This window comes from Akebia trifoliata, chromosome 10 (assembly GCF_017979445.1).
Source record: "Akebia trifoliata isolate Shusen 1 chromosome 10, ASM1797944v1, whole genome shotgun sequence".
Taxonomy (NCBI): Eukaryota; Viridiplantae; Streptophyta; class Magnoliopsida; order Ranunculales; family Lardizabalaceae; genus Akebia; species Akebia trifoliata.
In genome coordinates this window covers 21,137,950-21,155,006 of record NC_141384.1, presented here as the reverse complement: position 1 = coordinate 21,155,006, position 17,057 = coordinate 21,137,950, and the positions used below count along the sequence as shown (strand labels likewise).

The window sequence follows — 17,057 nt, the reverse complement described above, 5'->3', positions numbered from 1 at the left end:
ATCCCTTGAACTTTTACTTGGACTTTCCAGTCTTCCACGGCATGATCTTGATTTCAGATTTGATGATTCTTCAATATACCTTCGAGTAGGCTTGCGCAATCGCTTCTGTGTTACAAGAACACTTTCGTGTTCGTGCTTCGTCGATGGAGTTGCAGCGTGAGAGAGGAGGGTTTCAACGAGAGAGAGTGAGAGTGAGGAGGTTCGAGGGTTTCAGCGGAGCGAGAGAGAGAGAGAGGTTTTCGTCGATGGAGTTGCAGCGAGAGAGAGGAGGGTTTCGAGGTTTCAGTGGAGCGAGAGCGAGAAAGAGAGAGGGGTTCGAAGGTTTAGAGAGAACAGACGAGAGCTCTCTATCATTGTAATTCACTCGGGGAGGTGGCACTAATAATCATATAAAAGAGGGTTGGCGCTATAAAAAATAATAACTTATAACTGTCATTGTAATTCACTCAGGAAGGTGGCACGAATAACGCCAAACATGAGGGATGGTGCTGTAAAAAGCCCATAACTTATAACTTAAACGAAATCAACAATCTCGACCGTCCGATTCAACAATATCCAACGGTCGGGTTTCTTTTGTTAAAACAACTGATAAAACACATGCATCCGAATGCCTCCCATATATATATAGGGAAATGTTCAGCACCCTAAGTTTTACCACACACTTTAACAAACGTTTTTTGTCCTACATGGGTTAGAAGTTTTGGAATGGGCTGATTTTTGGTGAGGATGATCTCTATGATTAGAAGATCATCCTCCCCAAAAAATTGGCCCATTCCGAAATGTTTAGCCCCATGTTTACAAGTTGAAAAATCGTGGACCGTCCATTTTTTGTAAATCATTTTTGATGGGGTTAGAAGTTTTGGAATGATCTGATTTTTGGTGAGGATGATCTCCTCACAATAGAGATCATCCTCACCAAAAATCAGCCCATTCCGAAACTTCTTACCCATGTAGGACAAAACACGTTTGTTAAAGTGTGTGGTAAAACTTAGGGTGCCGAACGGGACCCATATATATATATATATATATATATATATGGTCTCGTTCGGCACCCAACTATTTACCCAATCATTTGCCCAACCATTTTTGTCTTACATGGGTTAGAAGTTTTGGAATGGGCTGATTTTTGGTGAAGATGATCTCTATGGTGAGGAGATTATCCTCACCAAAAATCAGCCCATTCCAAAACTTCTAACCCCATGTTTACAAGTTGAAAAATCGTGGACCGTCCATTTTTTGTAAATCATTTGTGATGGGGTTAGAAGTTTTGGAATGGGCTGATTTTTGGTGAGGATGATCTCTGGTGAGGAGATCATCCTCACCAAAAATCAGCCCATTCCAAAACTTCTAACTCATGTTTTGAAAAATGTTTTGCCAAAATATTTGTTGCTGTTGCTGAACAAGACCCATATATATATGGGTCCGTTCAGCACCCAACCATTTACCCACTATTTGCCCAACCATTTCTATCTTACATGGGTTAGAAGTTTTGGAATAGGCTGATTTTTGGTGAGGATGGTCTCTACGGTTAGGAGATCATCCTCCCAAAAATCAGCTCATTCCAAAACTTCTAACCCCATAAAAAATGGTTTACAAAAAATGGACGGTCCACGGTTTTTCAACTTGTAAACATGAGGTTAGAAGTTTTGGAATGAGCTGATTTTTAGAGAGGATGATCTTCTAACCGTAGAGATCATCCTCAACAAAAATTAGCCCATTTCAAAACTTCTAAGCCATGTAGGACAAAAATGGTTGGGTGCTGAACATTTCCCTATATATCTATATATATATATATATATGGTCCCGTTCGGCACCCAACCATTTACCCAATCATTTGCCCAACCATTTTTGTCTTACATGGGTTAGAAGTTTTGGAATGGGCTGATTTTTGGTGAAGATGATCTCTATGGTGAGGAGATTATCCTCACCAAAAATCAGCCCATTCCAAAACTTCTAACCCCATGTTTACAAGTTGAAAAATCGTGGACCGTCCATTTTTTGTAAATCATTTGTGATGGGGTTAGAAGTTTTGGAATGGGCTGATTTTTGGTAAGGATGATCTCCTCACCATAGAGATTATCCTCACCAAAAATCAGCCCATTCCCAAACTTCTAACCCATGTAAGACAAAAATGGTTGGGTGCTGAACATTTCCCATATATATGGGTAATGTTATTTTGACAAAATCTTAGACAATATTCTAGACAAAGCATTTTGTCTTGTATGGGCTACAAATTTCGGAATGGGTTGATTTTTTATGAGGAAGATTTCTATGATGAGAAAATTATCTTCGCAAAAAATTAGTCAATTCTAAAATTTCTAACCCTTATTTATAAGTTGAAGAATTGTGAACCGTTAATTATTTACCATTAGTTTGTAACCATTTTTCATGTGGTTAGAAGTTTCAGAATTGGCTGATTTTTAGTGAGGATGGAGATCATCTTTACAAAAAATAGTATATTTCGAATTTTTTTAGTCATATAAGACAACTTTGTTTAAGATTTTGTGAAAATAACCCGACCCTATATATATACACGTAACTACTTTGAGATCTGTTAAAGAGTTTATGAATGCTTGAAGGGATAGTCTGTCATGTCATTTTTGAATTAACATGCTCTCCTAGGATGTATGATTGGGATCGTAAATTCATATGTAGTATGAGATGCATAAGAGAGTAGAATCACAATTGAGATCTGGGAGATTCTGTTCTATCTTTACCAGTGAACTATGTAATGTAAATGTAGTTTCTAGACGAGTAGACATGCCTTATGAGAGTCATATGTTCGTCTGATAGGTTTAAATGAAGATGACTAGTCAATGATCATTAACAGTCTAGACTAGTCGAATGTATTGATAGTTCGTGAAAGGACTATTACCTTATACTCATAGTAAATGGCCAACCTTAGTAGGATAAATGTTTACCTAAATGTGGTAAGTGTAGCGATCAACTACAAAATCAAGAATTAACGATGGGGTTCCAACCTAGTGAAGTCTGGGACAAGTGAATCCTGATTGAGAGGTATTCAGTTGTGATTCTCAACACTCTTATCTACTATACTACCAATATTTGTATTTAGTTATGTTAGAAATGCCATCTGGATTAATTGAATTATTTACAAATTGTGGATTTACTTATGTTTGCGTCATTATTACATATAACTTTATTCCTGTTTACAAAGAAAAACCCTAGATGCGTTTCAAATCCTTTAGAATGATTGTTTCATACTTAGGGGATTATCAGTTTGAGATATTTGTTTACTTGGTGAGTAAGTCCTTTGTTACTCAACATACCATTTCAGTTATAGATCTACCCTTAGTTGAGGAGCTTCTAGAGAAATTCCGGCTTGTATGACACATGGGCAATCAAAGTTCACTCCAAGCAAGAGTTAGCACTATTTCTATTAGTCTAGTTGTAGTTTAGGTTTAGGGTCTTTTGCTTTATTTTTGAGTGAGAGGGTATTATTTGATTTTAGTGAGAGGATTCTCATATATTGGTGATGTTATGCTATTTCTTTCTATTATTATAGTTTGAGTTTAAAATTTGAGTACTCATGCACTCAGATATTTTGTGAGTATGTTGTCACATTTAAAGTTCAGTTTTACTATATTATCATCTTAACCATGTGTTGACTAGTTATGTTAGACTAGTTATGTTATTATCATCTATAAATAATGTTATTTAGTGCCTTGGATTTTAGCACAGGATTATGGGGATTCATATTAGGATTTGGGGACATTAGAAACACTCTCCTATTTTAGTTTATTGGTTATGTCCTTATCATATGTATGCTACTATAATGAAAAAATGTGTGTATTGTTGATCGAAATTCATGTTAAATAAAATTTTAAATTATAAAAATACCTCTAGCTAGATTGATACATTAATGCATTCAAAATAATCTATCAATTATTGATAAACATTGATCATATAACCTCTTTCCCATATAATGAATTTTCTATATTAAAACCTTCAAGCCATCTAAAATTGATTGCAAACTTCATTTAGGTTCATGAGTTCATTGGTGTAACTTATTCTTTTCCTTAGAACATTTAAACGCATTAAATATATAGTTCAATTTACTAGTAAAATTAAATTGGGCAGCTCATAAACTTTACTTGAATAAAAATCAGAGAACAATGTTCTTTTGATAACATTAGAAATGCTGGAGTGAATTGATTTATTATGAATATCGAGATTATTCTCGGTAGAAATCAATTCTTGAATCATCTCCATGTGAATTCCAAGAGTATTTAATTTAGTGTCACAACAACATTTTTGAGATATAGAGACAGATTTTTCTGTCGTTACAGGGTACATTTTCCGTCGGTAAAAGTTATTGTGGCGAATGAGTAGTAGAACTGAGATCCGACGTTGTTTCCTCGATCGCTAAATGTAACGACGGATAACTTGTTTTACTGCTATAGGTAATACCTTTAGCGGCGCTGTAGATACGTGGTTTCGCGATTACGATTGCCATATCTACTAAGTTTAGGAGTCGTCATCATTCATATTGTAAGAGGGTGTGAATGGTCACCCGATGTACATTTTTCGGAAAAGTAACATTTTGGCATTTTAGTGACTCGCGATAGATAAGGTACTAATCAAACCTTGAGATTCGGGGTAAGCGACTTGGTTGGAGAAAAGGGAAGGTGTTAGACACCCTTTTCTCCCCACCATGTGGTGGTAACCTCAACTCAACTCGGTCATTTCGAGTATAAAATATGAAAAATAAAGTGCCACGTGTTGATATATATATATATATATATATATATATATATATAAAGACAATCCCTCTCTCTCTCTATAATAAAGACAACTCACTTACACTCTCTTTCTCTTAAATAAAGACAAGACATATCCCCCTCTTCCCCCTCTCCCTCTCTCACTCTCTCACTCACTCTCTCTCTCTCACTCATAAAGACGAGACATCAAAACAACTCACTTACACACACACTCTCTCTCTCTTAAATAAAGACAAGACATATCCCCCCTCTCTCTCTTTCTAATAAAGACAAGACATCTCTTTTCTTTTTTTTATTCTCTCTCTCTCTCTCTCTCTGTAAGACGAGACAAGGCAAGACATGTGGTGGATAACCTTTCTTCCCCTCTCCTTCTCTCAACTCAAACTGCTCAAATACTCTGCAAATAATTTCCATGGCAAGCCTGAGCTTCAATCCAACTAGAATTAGAAACCATAAGCTTGAGATTCAAGACCAATGGTAGATATTAGAGGGAAGAAGGTTTGGGAGCTCGTCGTCTGTGTTGGTATACTTTCACTTCAGTATACCAAGCACTTCCCAAATAATGCCATCAATGGTATAACTTTAAAGGATGCATTGATACAATTAGCAATGAATTGGGTGTTCCTTGCCAGAAAAAATCTTATTTTTTCAAGTAATTTTTACTTTATTTAACTTTATTTTGCCTGTAAATTAATTGTAAAAAATCAAAGATTTTTTATTATTTAAATTCGAATCGAATATTTTCGGATATCTGATAATTCTTTCGGATGCAAATTCGAATAGTTATTAGTGATATCCGATCGGATTCGAATTTAGATATAGCACCATCCGATCGGATATAACACTATTTGTTGACAGCCCTAGATCCACCAATATGTTTTATTCCGCAACATTTACCTCATTTGGTGGTTTCACCTGTTCATACAATCGTTGTAGAAGAAGATGTAACAATCCAACCAGAACCCAATCTTCAAGTGGTGGTGGTCTTAGTTCCACAACCAATCATTCTCATTAAGAGATCTACCTGAGAACGCAGACCCACTATTACAGATGATTATGAGGTGTACTTTCAGGAAGGAGATGTTATCAAAGGTGATGTAGATGATCATTCTATATTCAAAGAAGCGATGGATTCAAATGAATCTCAATTCTGGCAGAAAGCAATGAAAGAAGAATTGAAATCTATGAAAAAGAATGAAGTATGGGAACTAACGATACTTCCAGAAGGTTGTAAGATAGTAGAATGCAAATGGATTTTCAAAACTAAAAGAGATTCAGAAGGTAAGGTTGAGAGGTATAAAGCAAGATTTGTGATAAAGGGTTTCAAGCAAAAGTTAGGTATTGATTTCAGTGAAACTTATTCTCTAGTTTCTTCTAAAGATTCACTGAGGATTATCTTAGCGATAGTGGCACGCTATGATTTAAATTTACATTAGATGGATTTAAAAACTACTTTTCTGAATAGTGAACTGGATGGAGAGATTTACATGGCACAACCTTATGGTTTTAAATTTGATAAAAAAAACATCTTGTTTACAAGTTGAAAAGATCAATCTATGGATTGAAACAAGCATCAAGACAATGGTACTTGAAATTTGATCAAGTGGTATCGGTAACGGATTTAAAGAAAATATCGTCGACAAGTACATATATCTCAAGATGAGTGGGAATTGATTCATCGTACTTGTGCTTTACGTTGATGATATATTGTCGGCAAGCAATGATGTTCATCTCTTGTGTGACACAAAATATTTTTTGTCAAAAAATTTTGACATGAAAGATATGGAGGATGCTCAATATGTTCTAGGGATTAAAATTCATAAATATAAATAAGCTGGGTTTTTGGGTTTGTCATAAAGGGTATACATTGAAAATGTGCTCAAAAGATTTGGTATGGATAAATATGCCACTGGTGAGGCTCCTGTGGTAAAAGGAGATGTATTCAACCAAGATCAGAGTCCCAAGAACAAGTTTGAGAAGATATAGTTTGATGCATCAGAATATGCCTCAGTAGTCGATAGTCTTATGTATGCAATGATTTGTATCCGACTTGATATCAGTTACATCGTTAGTATGCTTGGAAGATATCAGCAGAACCCCGGTATTGCTTATTAGAGAGCAATAAAGAAAGTACTTCGATATTTGTAGAGAACACAAAACTTTATGTTAGTATATAGAAGATCGAGTGAGCTTCGAGTTGTTGGTAATTCTGATGCAGATCATGTTGGATGTCGTGATAGCTTGAAGTCTACTTCAAGTTATATTTTTTGCTTGGGCAAGGAATTATCGCATGGAGAAGCTCAAAACAGACCATTCTGACAAATTCGACTATGTATTTATAGTTTATTGGATGTTATGAAGCAACCTGTTAAGCAGTTTGGTTGAAGAATTTTATCGGTGAATTAAAGATTGTGAATTCCATTGATAGACCTATTGTTATCTATTGTGATAATAAAGTTATTACTGATTTTGCAAAGAATGAAAGAGTGACCAGAAGAAACAAGCACATTGAAATAAAGTACCTTTTAGTATATGAAAAGATTTATGGAGGATTGATCAAAATTGTCAAGATAGATTCTAGTAATATAATAGCTGACCCTCTAACAAAAGGACTCCCGTAAAAGATTTTCAAGGAACATGAAACTCGTATGGGAGTTATCAGTCATTTGTTCAAGTTATTTAAGTATTAAGTTTATTTTATGCTTGTTTTGATTTATTTATACTCTATCAATACTTGGCATCACGTTGATGAAGTCTTCATTCTGGATAGAAAGGTGATGGAATATCACATGGCTGGTTGCTAGTAAGATATCAAAATGACATACGATGAATATAAAGCTGGACACTTCGGGAATGTACATACATGCTACATTGAGGAGTGCACATTGCCCTAATACCACAAAGAAAGTTCACATAAAGGTAAACTCCTGAATTTATTGATGGTACTAGTTTTAAGACCATTGAACTATCTTAGGACTAACAAATGAACACTTTGTTACATCTATGATTCATCATTAGTGATATCTTTGAATGAAGGTGACAGTTAAAGATTAGCTGAATTGTTTTGAACAACTGTTTTTTAAAAGAGTGTACTCGATTATTCAAAAGGTAACAATCCGGAGAGTCGTTTTAAACAAAAGGTATATGTGAAGACCAAGTAGGAGATTGTTGGAATATTATTATTATTATTTTCATTAATAAAATTATTTTGTGGCCCTTTCACATATATAAATTTTTATATAAATACTGGATTGTAATTTGTTCAAAACATTAAGGGTAAAATTGTAAATCATGCTTGTGATTTGACATTGGTTACCAACATCAAATATGATGGGTTAGTGAACATCCTATCAAATCTGAAGTGGTATTTACCTAATACTAGAATTCTATGATGGGTATAAATAGGTGGTCGTCCCCCCCTCTTTCTACACAAATTATTCTATTTATTGAGATAAAAGTTCCCATCACCAAAGGTGTAGGCAGAGTTGGGGTAATACATTTATTCTTCGCAGATCAAGATCAAAATATTCTTTGCGGATTATCGGAAAAGCGAATCTAAGTATTTTAATATTTATTGCTTTTCGATTCGATTATTATATTTTGATCAAGATCAAATCCTAGATCCATGAATATTATGTTTGTAGAATTTATTTTTCCCAACAATACATATCAAATAAAAGATATTAAGCATAACAAACATTTCATTTACACATTTTCTAAAATATCTTTAAGTGTATCAACTGTGGAATTCAAGTTAAGAATCAAAATAAACAATCCACAATAAAAGCACATGGATTACATCAAATGTGGAGATCAAAATAACATTAAACATAAAGTCAAATTACTTGAATTTTCCATTCTCGTTTAATAAGGATAGTTGATGGTAAAATTATATAGTCCAATCTGGCAGAATGACTTGATTTTTTATAAAGATGGTGTTCACCATGAAGAAATTATCTCCATGTATGCTCCATATGGTTTTTCATAATATCTCTACAAACAAGTAGCTTTAGCCGAATCGATCAGACAAAAAATTAAGCTTTAGCCCAATTGATTGATCTTTTTCCTTGCAAGTAACTTGGGAAAAAGACAGCAAGATAGTCCTTCACCTTCACCTTCCTGAACAACCTTGGCCTGGTTTCATCGATCAACTCAACTACAGGTTCAATCTCGTTATCAAATTCTGCTGAATAGAACATAGCCAAAGAAAACCTCTCCTTTCTCGAATTCGTTACCACCCTATGCACCGGGCTCTTGAATATCCCATTGCTCATTATCTGCCAGTATCATTTATGATATTTTCTCAAATATTAATACCCACAAAATACCCTTTTTAACCAAGAATTTAAGAATAAAAATAAATAAATAATATATATATATATATATACCTCCATTTGATCTGCAACATTGACGAGTAGAGCATGAGGAATGATTGGAACCTTGATCCATTTACCATCCTTGAAAACTTGAAGACCTTCCACTTCTTTATCTTGCAAGAGGATGGTAATTCCTGCTCCATCAGAATGGGCTTTGATTCCATAAACTAGATTAGGCCTTGAACAAGGAGGATAGTAATTAAACCTTGCATACATAGGAGATTGTTCCCCAAATTGGCTAATGAAGGAATTTTCCTCTAAACCTACCGACTTTGCCATGGCTTTAAGAATAACCTCAGCTATTAGACTTGAACTAGTGGTATATTCATGCAAGATATCCCTGCAATAACATTATTGTTGTTGGTCGTAAGGAATTTTTTCTGAATCTGATGGGATTTCATCCAAATGTAGTAGTATATATATACACAACTATTATTTCACCAAAGTTAAAGAGTCGAAGAATTTTTCCTACAGATTAAGATTAGAAATTTTGTTCAACAAAGGTCGATTACAATCCCAATTGGAAGAAATATTCAAGCTGATGAAGGTCCTACAACAGCGAGAGGAAGACCCAAAGAACGTGAACGGAGAGAGTTAAAGCAGATATGTACTTACTCTCAACATAAGACTTGTGGGTTTGGACATAGTGGTATGGAGGAACATGATTAATCACTTAGCTAATCCCAAATCTTAGGGATGAGGCTGTGTTGTTATTTGTTTGTTGGTATTATGAGAAGAAGTTTTGTTTGGATTACGATCCAAAGAGCAAAAGGAGGAGATAATCATTCCATCACCTATATATAAACCATCTATTTTGCGATTGAGAGTGGTTCCTTTCCTTCGAATTTTGTTTCTTGTTTAGCTCAGGACATGAGTGGTTCTCTCTTCCTGAGGTTGTAGCCAGTCTGGGTCTACCTTAATACTGTTGATCTTTCAAAAAAAAATCTATTTTGTGTGCATGGTGTGTATACAACATATTTTGTCCCTGTGTTGTAAGTTTTCCATGTAAATAACTATCAAAAAGAGACTTCTATATAGCGTACATGTATGTGTTCATGTCTACTGTTTGGTAAGTCCTTCCTAAGAGACCTTCAACACAAAATCGTCATGACTCATGAGGGATTGATCACAAGTGATCTACATGCCTTTTCTGCCAATCATATTCTTCCTAGACATAATGAATTGTTAGGAACATCGAACTATCAGTTCTTGTCATAGGAGACCATGCAAGTATGAGCCAGAGAGGCAGGGTGGGCACTTGCCCGTCCTGAATTTTAATTTTTTTGTTTTTTTATTACTAAGGGTATCATCCATGACCCTGCTTGGTCAAACCAGATTTTGTAACAGAATGGGTTCATTATTGTAGGGAATAGAAATCAATCCAACCAATTTAAATTTTGAAAAATAATTCAGTCCAATCATCAATTGGGCTCACCAAACGAGCTTGAAATATACTAACACTCCATATTTTTGTAAATATTCAAAATACTCCTATGTCTAATGACATGCAACATTTGACAGCCTTCACTGGAATTATAAGAGAGAGGTAGTGGGTAATATGAGAAGGGTAATTATAAAAGCACCCCACAAATTAATAAGTGAACCCACACCATAGCCAATTGTTTTTTGTCTCATATGGGTTAAAAGTTTTGGATTGAGCTGATTTTTTGTGAGGATGATCTCTATGGTCTGGATATTATCCTCACCAAAAATCAATCCATCCCAAAACTTCAAACCCCATCAAAATTGGTTTACGAAAAAAATAGACAATTTATAATTCTTGAACTTGTTTTGATGGGATTAGAAATTTTGGAATGTGCTGATTTTTGGTGAGGATGATCTCCTCATCATAGAGATCATCCTCACAAAAAATCAGCTCATTCCAAAACTTTTAACCCATATAAGACAAAACAATTCGGCTATAGTGTGGGTTGCCCTTATTAATTAGCCTATCCGAAACCAAATCTAGTTTTGAAAAAAGAAAAAAAAAGAAAGATGATGTTTTAGCTATTTACCATTGAGGGTTTATGCTTTTTCAATTAACTACAAAAAGGGGTTCATGATTTCACATTATTTTCTCTAACGAATCATGTGAAGAGTTTTTTTTTTTTTTTTTGTTATTTATTTTGTTTATTGAGATCCTTAATTCCCTTCTCGATTGTACTATACAAAAAATCAATATATTTTCACTTCCTTTGGTTATTCTCGCTGAAAAAAATTAGTAAGGTTATTACCGATATTATCAATTGAGTTAACTACTATAGTTTGCCCACCCTGGAAGAAAATCTTGGCTCCGCCCTTGGCGATAGAATGGTACCTCCCTCACCCCAGCATGAATACCATGTGAACAACCACAATATCTAATAATAGCCATCACGCACACCTCAATATATTGGATAAAATTCATTTCATTAAATTGCTATTTGTTTAGAATAGTCAATGAGAAAGACCCAAAAGTGGAAAGACTAGGAAAGGAAATTAGAAACAAATGCATCCATGAAAATGTAGGAGTAACTCCAATAGGTGATAGATAAACTAAGTGCAAGTCAGTCGAAATGATTGGGTCATATGTTCAATGGAGACTGATGAAAACTCCAGTTTGAAGAAATATTAGTGTTGAAAGTCCTAAAAGAACATGAGGAAGACACAAAATAACTTCGATGGATGTGGTGAAAGCATATACATTCTCTCAATAACAAAAAGACTTGGATTTGAACAGATTAGAATTGAAGAACATGATTTGTTTAACGTAAGGCTTTGTTGTATTAATCAACTAATGTTAAGATAGAGATACCTGAAGCTATTCGGATTTTCAGGCCAAACTTTGAGCTTCCTCTGGTCTACTGGTTTTACTAAGAGATATAGGCGATCAGTCCAATCAAGAACTTGATCTTCTGAAACAATTCTATCATTCCCATATCCTTCCAAGCCATCCCATGTGCCATCACCACTAAATCTTGAGTACCTTTGCTTCTCTTCCATTGGAAGATCAAAGAACTCCTTTGCAATATTATGCAATTCATCCAGTAAAGCACTTGGGATCCCATGGCCTATAACCTGAAATTCAATAACCAACTCCATTACCATACATATTACAAAAGAAACAAATCATGAAGAAGCAAGGAAAAAAAATAAAAATGACATGGATACTTAATGGAATTCAGGTTTAGAACACTATAATCATTGGTGTAGCGATAAAAATAGGTTATGGTTAACCCGATAGCCTGACACAATTGAATATTTGCTTTTCCTGGGTTTGAGATTTGGATTGTCCTATCTGAATAAGATTTCATTACCAAAAAAATTGCAAAAGAAAAACAGACGTTTAAAACAACATTAAGCTGTTTTTATTTAAAAACGGTATTAAACCATTTTACTTTTCAAAACCGTTTTAATCCTATTTTAAACGTCGCAATATCCATCTCTTTCTATTGGAATGAATTCGTTCAAACACCTCTCTCTCTCGCACTCCCTCGATCGAATTTCTTTCTCTATCTCAGTCGCTCCTTCGATCAAACTCATCTCTCTCTCTTAGTCGCTCTCTCGATTGAACTCTAGATTGAGCCATTACCGTGCAAGTCTCTCTCTTGATTGATTGGTCGATCGATTTCTGTAAATTTCATGCGAATGGTTTTCTCATTTTAATTCGTCCGTTTATTTCCGTTAAAAATAACCTTTTGTGGTCCGCTTCTTCAACTTAGGATTTCTCCTATTTGAAGTTTTGTTGATCATCATCTAATGGTGAAATCTCACAAATCCAGTGTTCCGTATGGGGCTGCTCCATACAGATCCAGCTATTCTAATTCTCTTTTTTTTAGTGAAAAAACGAAAAAGAATTATCAAATCAATTCATTATATTTCCAATTTTTTCCCCTAAATATCCTTTCTTTCTTTCTTTTTTCTTTTTTTTTTTCAATTTTATATCTTTTCAGAGAAGGTCTTAGCACGAGAACAGTATCTAATTCTGGTGAAATCTAGTTGCGGATCGATCCTATGCACACAGATTTGGACGAAGAGATCACGGGTCTTCATAGAAAGATTAGCCTACTAAAAAACGTAAGCTTTTAATTGGGGTGATATTTTGTGTAATTTTTAATAGGATAACATGAGAAGCATTTATTTAAAATTTAATTTGAATTTTTGTTCTTTTTTTTTTTTTTTTTTTTTTGGGGGGGGGGTGGTACAGCTCTTATCAATGTTTAGTTATTGTGTGTGAAGTTGAATGTGAAATCTTTGAATGAGTTTAGGGCATGCGTGAGGATTCTAAAATGAGGTGTTTCTTAGGAAGCCATAGCTGTTTGAGCTCATCACTTGAAACCTCTGTGGAGGTAAGGGTACAAGTTGAGGAAAATCATCTAAGCTTGCAAACTATCTCTTGCGAGAGATCCCCATAGGTGTTACTAAAAGTTGGATCACTACCAACCCTTATGAGCGAGAATATCGAATGTCCATTTTGGTAGGCGATAAAAGCCACATCTTGTGAAGTATCCTTAAAACCTATGGGCAATCGCCTTGTGAGGTGTGTATGAAAACCAGTTGCTTTGGTTTAATTGAGGGAGGAACCACTTTGAGTCCTCAAGGAAGAGGCATTCAACATAAGGAAACACATTTTGTTAAGGAGCCATCCCATTTTCAAGCCCACTCATTTTACTCCTCAACAACCGATGGAAAAGGGTGACCAGTTAGACGGAAAACTGATTGTTAGTCAAGCCTAGAATACAATGGAGTTGGTGTTCCGGATTGCATTTGGAAAAACTGTTTGGGCATCTTAACCTTGGTGATGAGTGAAGATTATTTAGTGCTTAAAGAGGTGCAATAAAGGAGGAGTATCCACTAGGTGACCAGAAGATCTCTTGTCACCAACTTTCCTAACCAAGAAATGAGTTAGTTTCGACAAGGATTTTGACAGATCAAGTGGGGGAGAGTGTCATGGCCAAACATACTTCGAGTGGCTTGGGCCTCCATAGGGCTTAGTACGATCCACCCGATGTTTTGATGTTTCCTTATGGAGTTAGGGAAAAGACTTACCATACTCTTTAAGGAGGGGCACTTGCCCAACCCCTTCACATGGCATCACAAGCCATCCATGGGCATTCTCGGGTTCAAACCCCGGGATGGCTTAGGGAGATCCTGTAAGGGGTCTTCTTGAGTTCTCATGTGCGCTAGGGAATACCTTGAGACAATGTTAGTAAGAGAGCTAAACTATGGGACCTGTAGGGCTTCGAGGTTCCCTTCGTATCATCGTTATACCCACAATATACGCCATACGCGCGTCATGTGCTTGGTATGCTCAAGAGTCCCTATGGGGGACATTGGCTATCTCGTACCACATGAAACGGGTGTGCCATGAGATTCTTGGTTCAATACCCAAGAGGAATATGTTGTGTGTGGGGACCCCTCAGCTTATGTCGCATTTGTGCATTTTGTAGAAGCACCAAAGCTCTGTGTCACGCTCGACACGCTAAAGGCTTGCGTTAATCAGGCCGCGAACTAACATGCCGCATGGCCTCTCCAGTGTCGTTCCAATATCACCGTGACACTATGGCATGGTCATCTTCTTTGGGGTTAAGGGGATATAATTAAAAAAGCCAATAAAGTTGTCGGGGATTATTAGAAAAGGGGTAGAAGGTAAAGGCAATAAAATTGGAAAGTATTATTGGAAAAATGGGAGAAAAGAAAAGAGAAGAGTATTATTAATAAAGGGGGAGAAAACGAAAGAGAATAAAGTTGGAGAGGGTACTATTCGGAAGGGGTAGAAAAGGAAAGGAAATAAAGTTGAAGATATATTATTGGAAAGGGAGGTGAGAAAATAATAAAATCAAAAGTTTTTCTTCAGATGTGTGTGAAGTTGAATTTGAACCACTTTTTATGGGGGATTAACATTAGGGGAAGACAATCATTGGGTTCATTATATTTATATGTTTTGTATAAATATTAAATAAACATATTCTCTATGTAATCCAATTTGATCCTATCCAACCTAAAAGAATTATTACCAGTTCACATTTGGACATGATCCCCAATAAGTCATCGGAGGTCATCAAGGGCTACAACTTGAGCAATTTGACTGAAACTCAACCTGATTGACGGGCGAGCATGGAATGAGTTACGTAGAACATGAGTTGAATTTGAGTAAGAATAACTAAACTAATCTTAATTAGAGTTGAGCTCATGTTGAGAGTTGTGGCAACCCATTTTTAAAGTGTTTTATAATTATTGTTTAAGATATAAAAGTTTTATTCATATGGATTTTATTTCTTATTCAACGAGTGAACTCTTTCAAAATTATCTAACTACGACTAACCCGAACTCAACTCAAGTTTAGAAGTTCAAGCTAAGGTTGAGCTAGGTTAATGAGCTAAAACTTAATGCACGAGTTGAGTTGAAATCTGGTTGAGGACTCTGCCACTTGAGTTGAGCTTGGGTCTACCCTCGAATCCAACCAAGTTGCAGCCCTAGTGTCATCCAATAAGGACCTAACCCTGCTGTTGTTAGATTGGAATCCGATTGGTTGACAGCCCTAGAAACATATATAGTTTTGAAGTTTGTCCGAGATCCAATATGACTTGTCAAATATTTTGAAAATCTCAATCGAGTCAATGAAAACTTAGCCGAGTCAAAGTTTTGCATTTTAATTTATGTAAAATAATTAATTTTTAATGAATATAATATTTATATTATCTAAATAGAAAAATAATTTAATGAATGAGCATCTTCTTATAAATCTCACTTTATAAAAAAATTATAATTATTTAAATCTAAATATGTCTTTACTATTATAATGCCTTAGAAGTGGTTAAACACCAAAATTTAGATCTCACAAAGCATCCACTTTTACATTTCATTTTAATTTGAAAATTGTAACTCCATCATCTTTCAGTGAAAGATCACATTGATTAATTGTTTTTTACTCAATCAGACAGAATAACTCGAAAACTCACTGACGTGGCGTGGCTTATGCAAGAATCGTAGTTTTTTTTTTTTTTTGCCACATCAGCCGCGTCCAAACTACGTACGATTTACCGCGTCCAGTCATCATTATTCATCTTTTGTTTGTTTTTTTTTTTTTCTATGCAACCACCACGCCAAGCGAGTGCATTTCTTGTCAGTTTATCCCGACTCAGAGTTATAAATCAAGTTAAATGATTTATCTTATCCGAACTGGATGAGTCAACTCGGTATCCGTTAGACGGAAAACCCAGATTTAAAAATAAAAACCATGCGTAGAACTCTCCTTACTAATCTTATAAAAACTATAAATAAATAAATAAATAAATAAAACTGAGTTTCCACGAAATTTTATGAAGATAGAAGATAGTAGACTGACCTGAAATAAACCCCATGAAACAAGGGCAGATCTGAGCTTCTCCATCTCTTCTTCTTTCTCTTCTATGGATGACGATGGAGATGATAAGAGATGTAGATCAATGATGGGAATCAAAGATGATGTTGATGCAGAATCATCAATGGGTCCCTCTTCACCATCTTTATGGATATATCTTGATGGTGGTTCTCCACCGTTGATGGAAAGTTCCTGAACAGGCTTCATCAATGATGGGTCCATGGTTTCGACGGCTACGATTTCAAGATCAGTTTGTTGACTTAGATCATGAGTTGTTCCTTCTTCTGATTTTGGATCTGTACTTATAATAAGGTTAATTTTAATGGCTATAGTCTATAGATGACGATGAGGATGAGCGAGAATTGCTTCTTTCCTTTATTTTATTTTATTTTTTTAACACTTGTTGACCAAGACAGCGTGGGCAGGCGGGAAGGTGATGATTCACATGCATTTCAACCCTCATATTTGGACACGTGGCAGTATAATTATTTTCAATTTTGGCAGAAAAATGTGTATTGCCTTATTATTTTTCGAAGATTTTTGTTTACAAGAAAATCAATTCGGGATTTTACATAGTCTCATACCACTGATCACACG

The 17,057-nt window shown here is 35.3% G+C and overlaps 1 protein-coding gene across 1 annotated transcript; it reads right to left on the bottom strand.

Annotated features, from left to right (window-relative positions):
* Window positions 1-8,566: 8,566 nt before the first annotated feature.
* LOC147393249 (protein LATERAL BRANCHING OXIDOREDUCTASE 1-like) lies at window positions 8,567-16,813 on the bottom strand. The gene is made up of 4 exons (XM_086456732.1): window positions 16,446-16,813; window positions 11,913-12,175; window positions 9,131-9,458; window positions 8,567-9,019 (listed from the first exon to the last, which is right to left on the bottom strand). The coding sequence occupies exons 1-4, from the start codon at window positions 16,680-16,682 to the stop codon at window positions 8,777-8,779; spliced, it is 1,071 nt and encodes a 356-aa protein (XP_086312858.1). The 5' UTR covers window positions 16,683-16,813; the 3' UTR covers window positions 8,567-8,776.
* Between the last annotated feature and the right edge of the window lie 244 nt (window positions 16,814-17,057).

Bases quoted from the DNA above. Each gene is read 5' to 3' on its own strand.
- LOC147393249 (XM_086456732.1), bottom strand. From the start codon at position 16,682: ATGGACCCATCATTGATGAAGCCTGTTCAGGAACTTTCCATCAACGGT. The intron at 9,459-11,912 runs GTATCTCTATCT...ATGTTATTGCAG, and splicing joins GAAAATCCGAATAGCTTCAG to GGATATCTTGCATGAATATA. The intron at 9,020-9,130 runs GTATATATATAT...TGATACTGGCAG, and splicing joins ATGTTGCAGATCAAATGGAG to ATAATGAGCAATGGGATATT.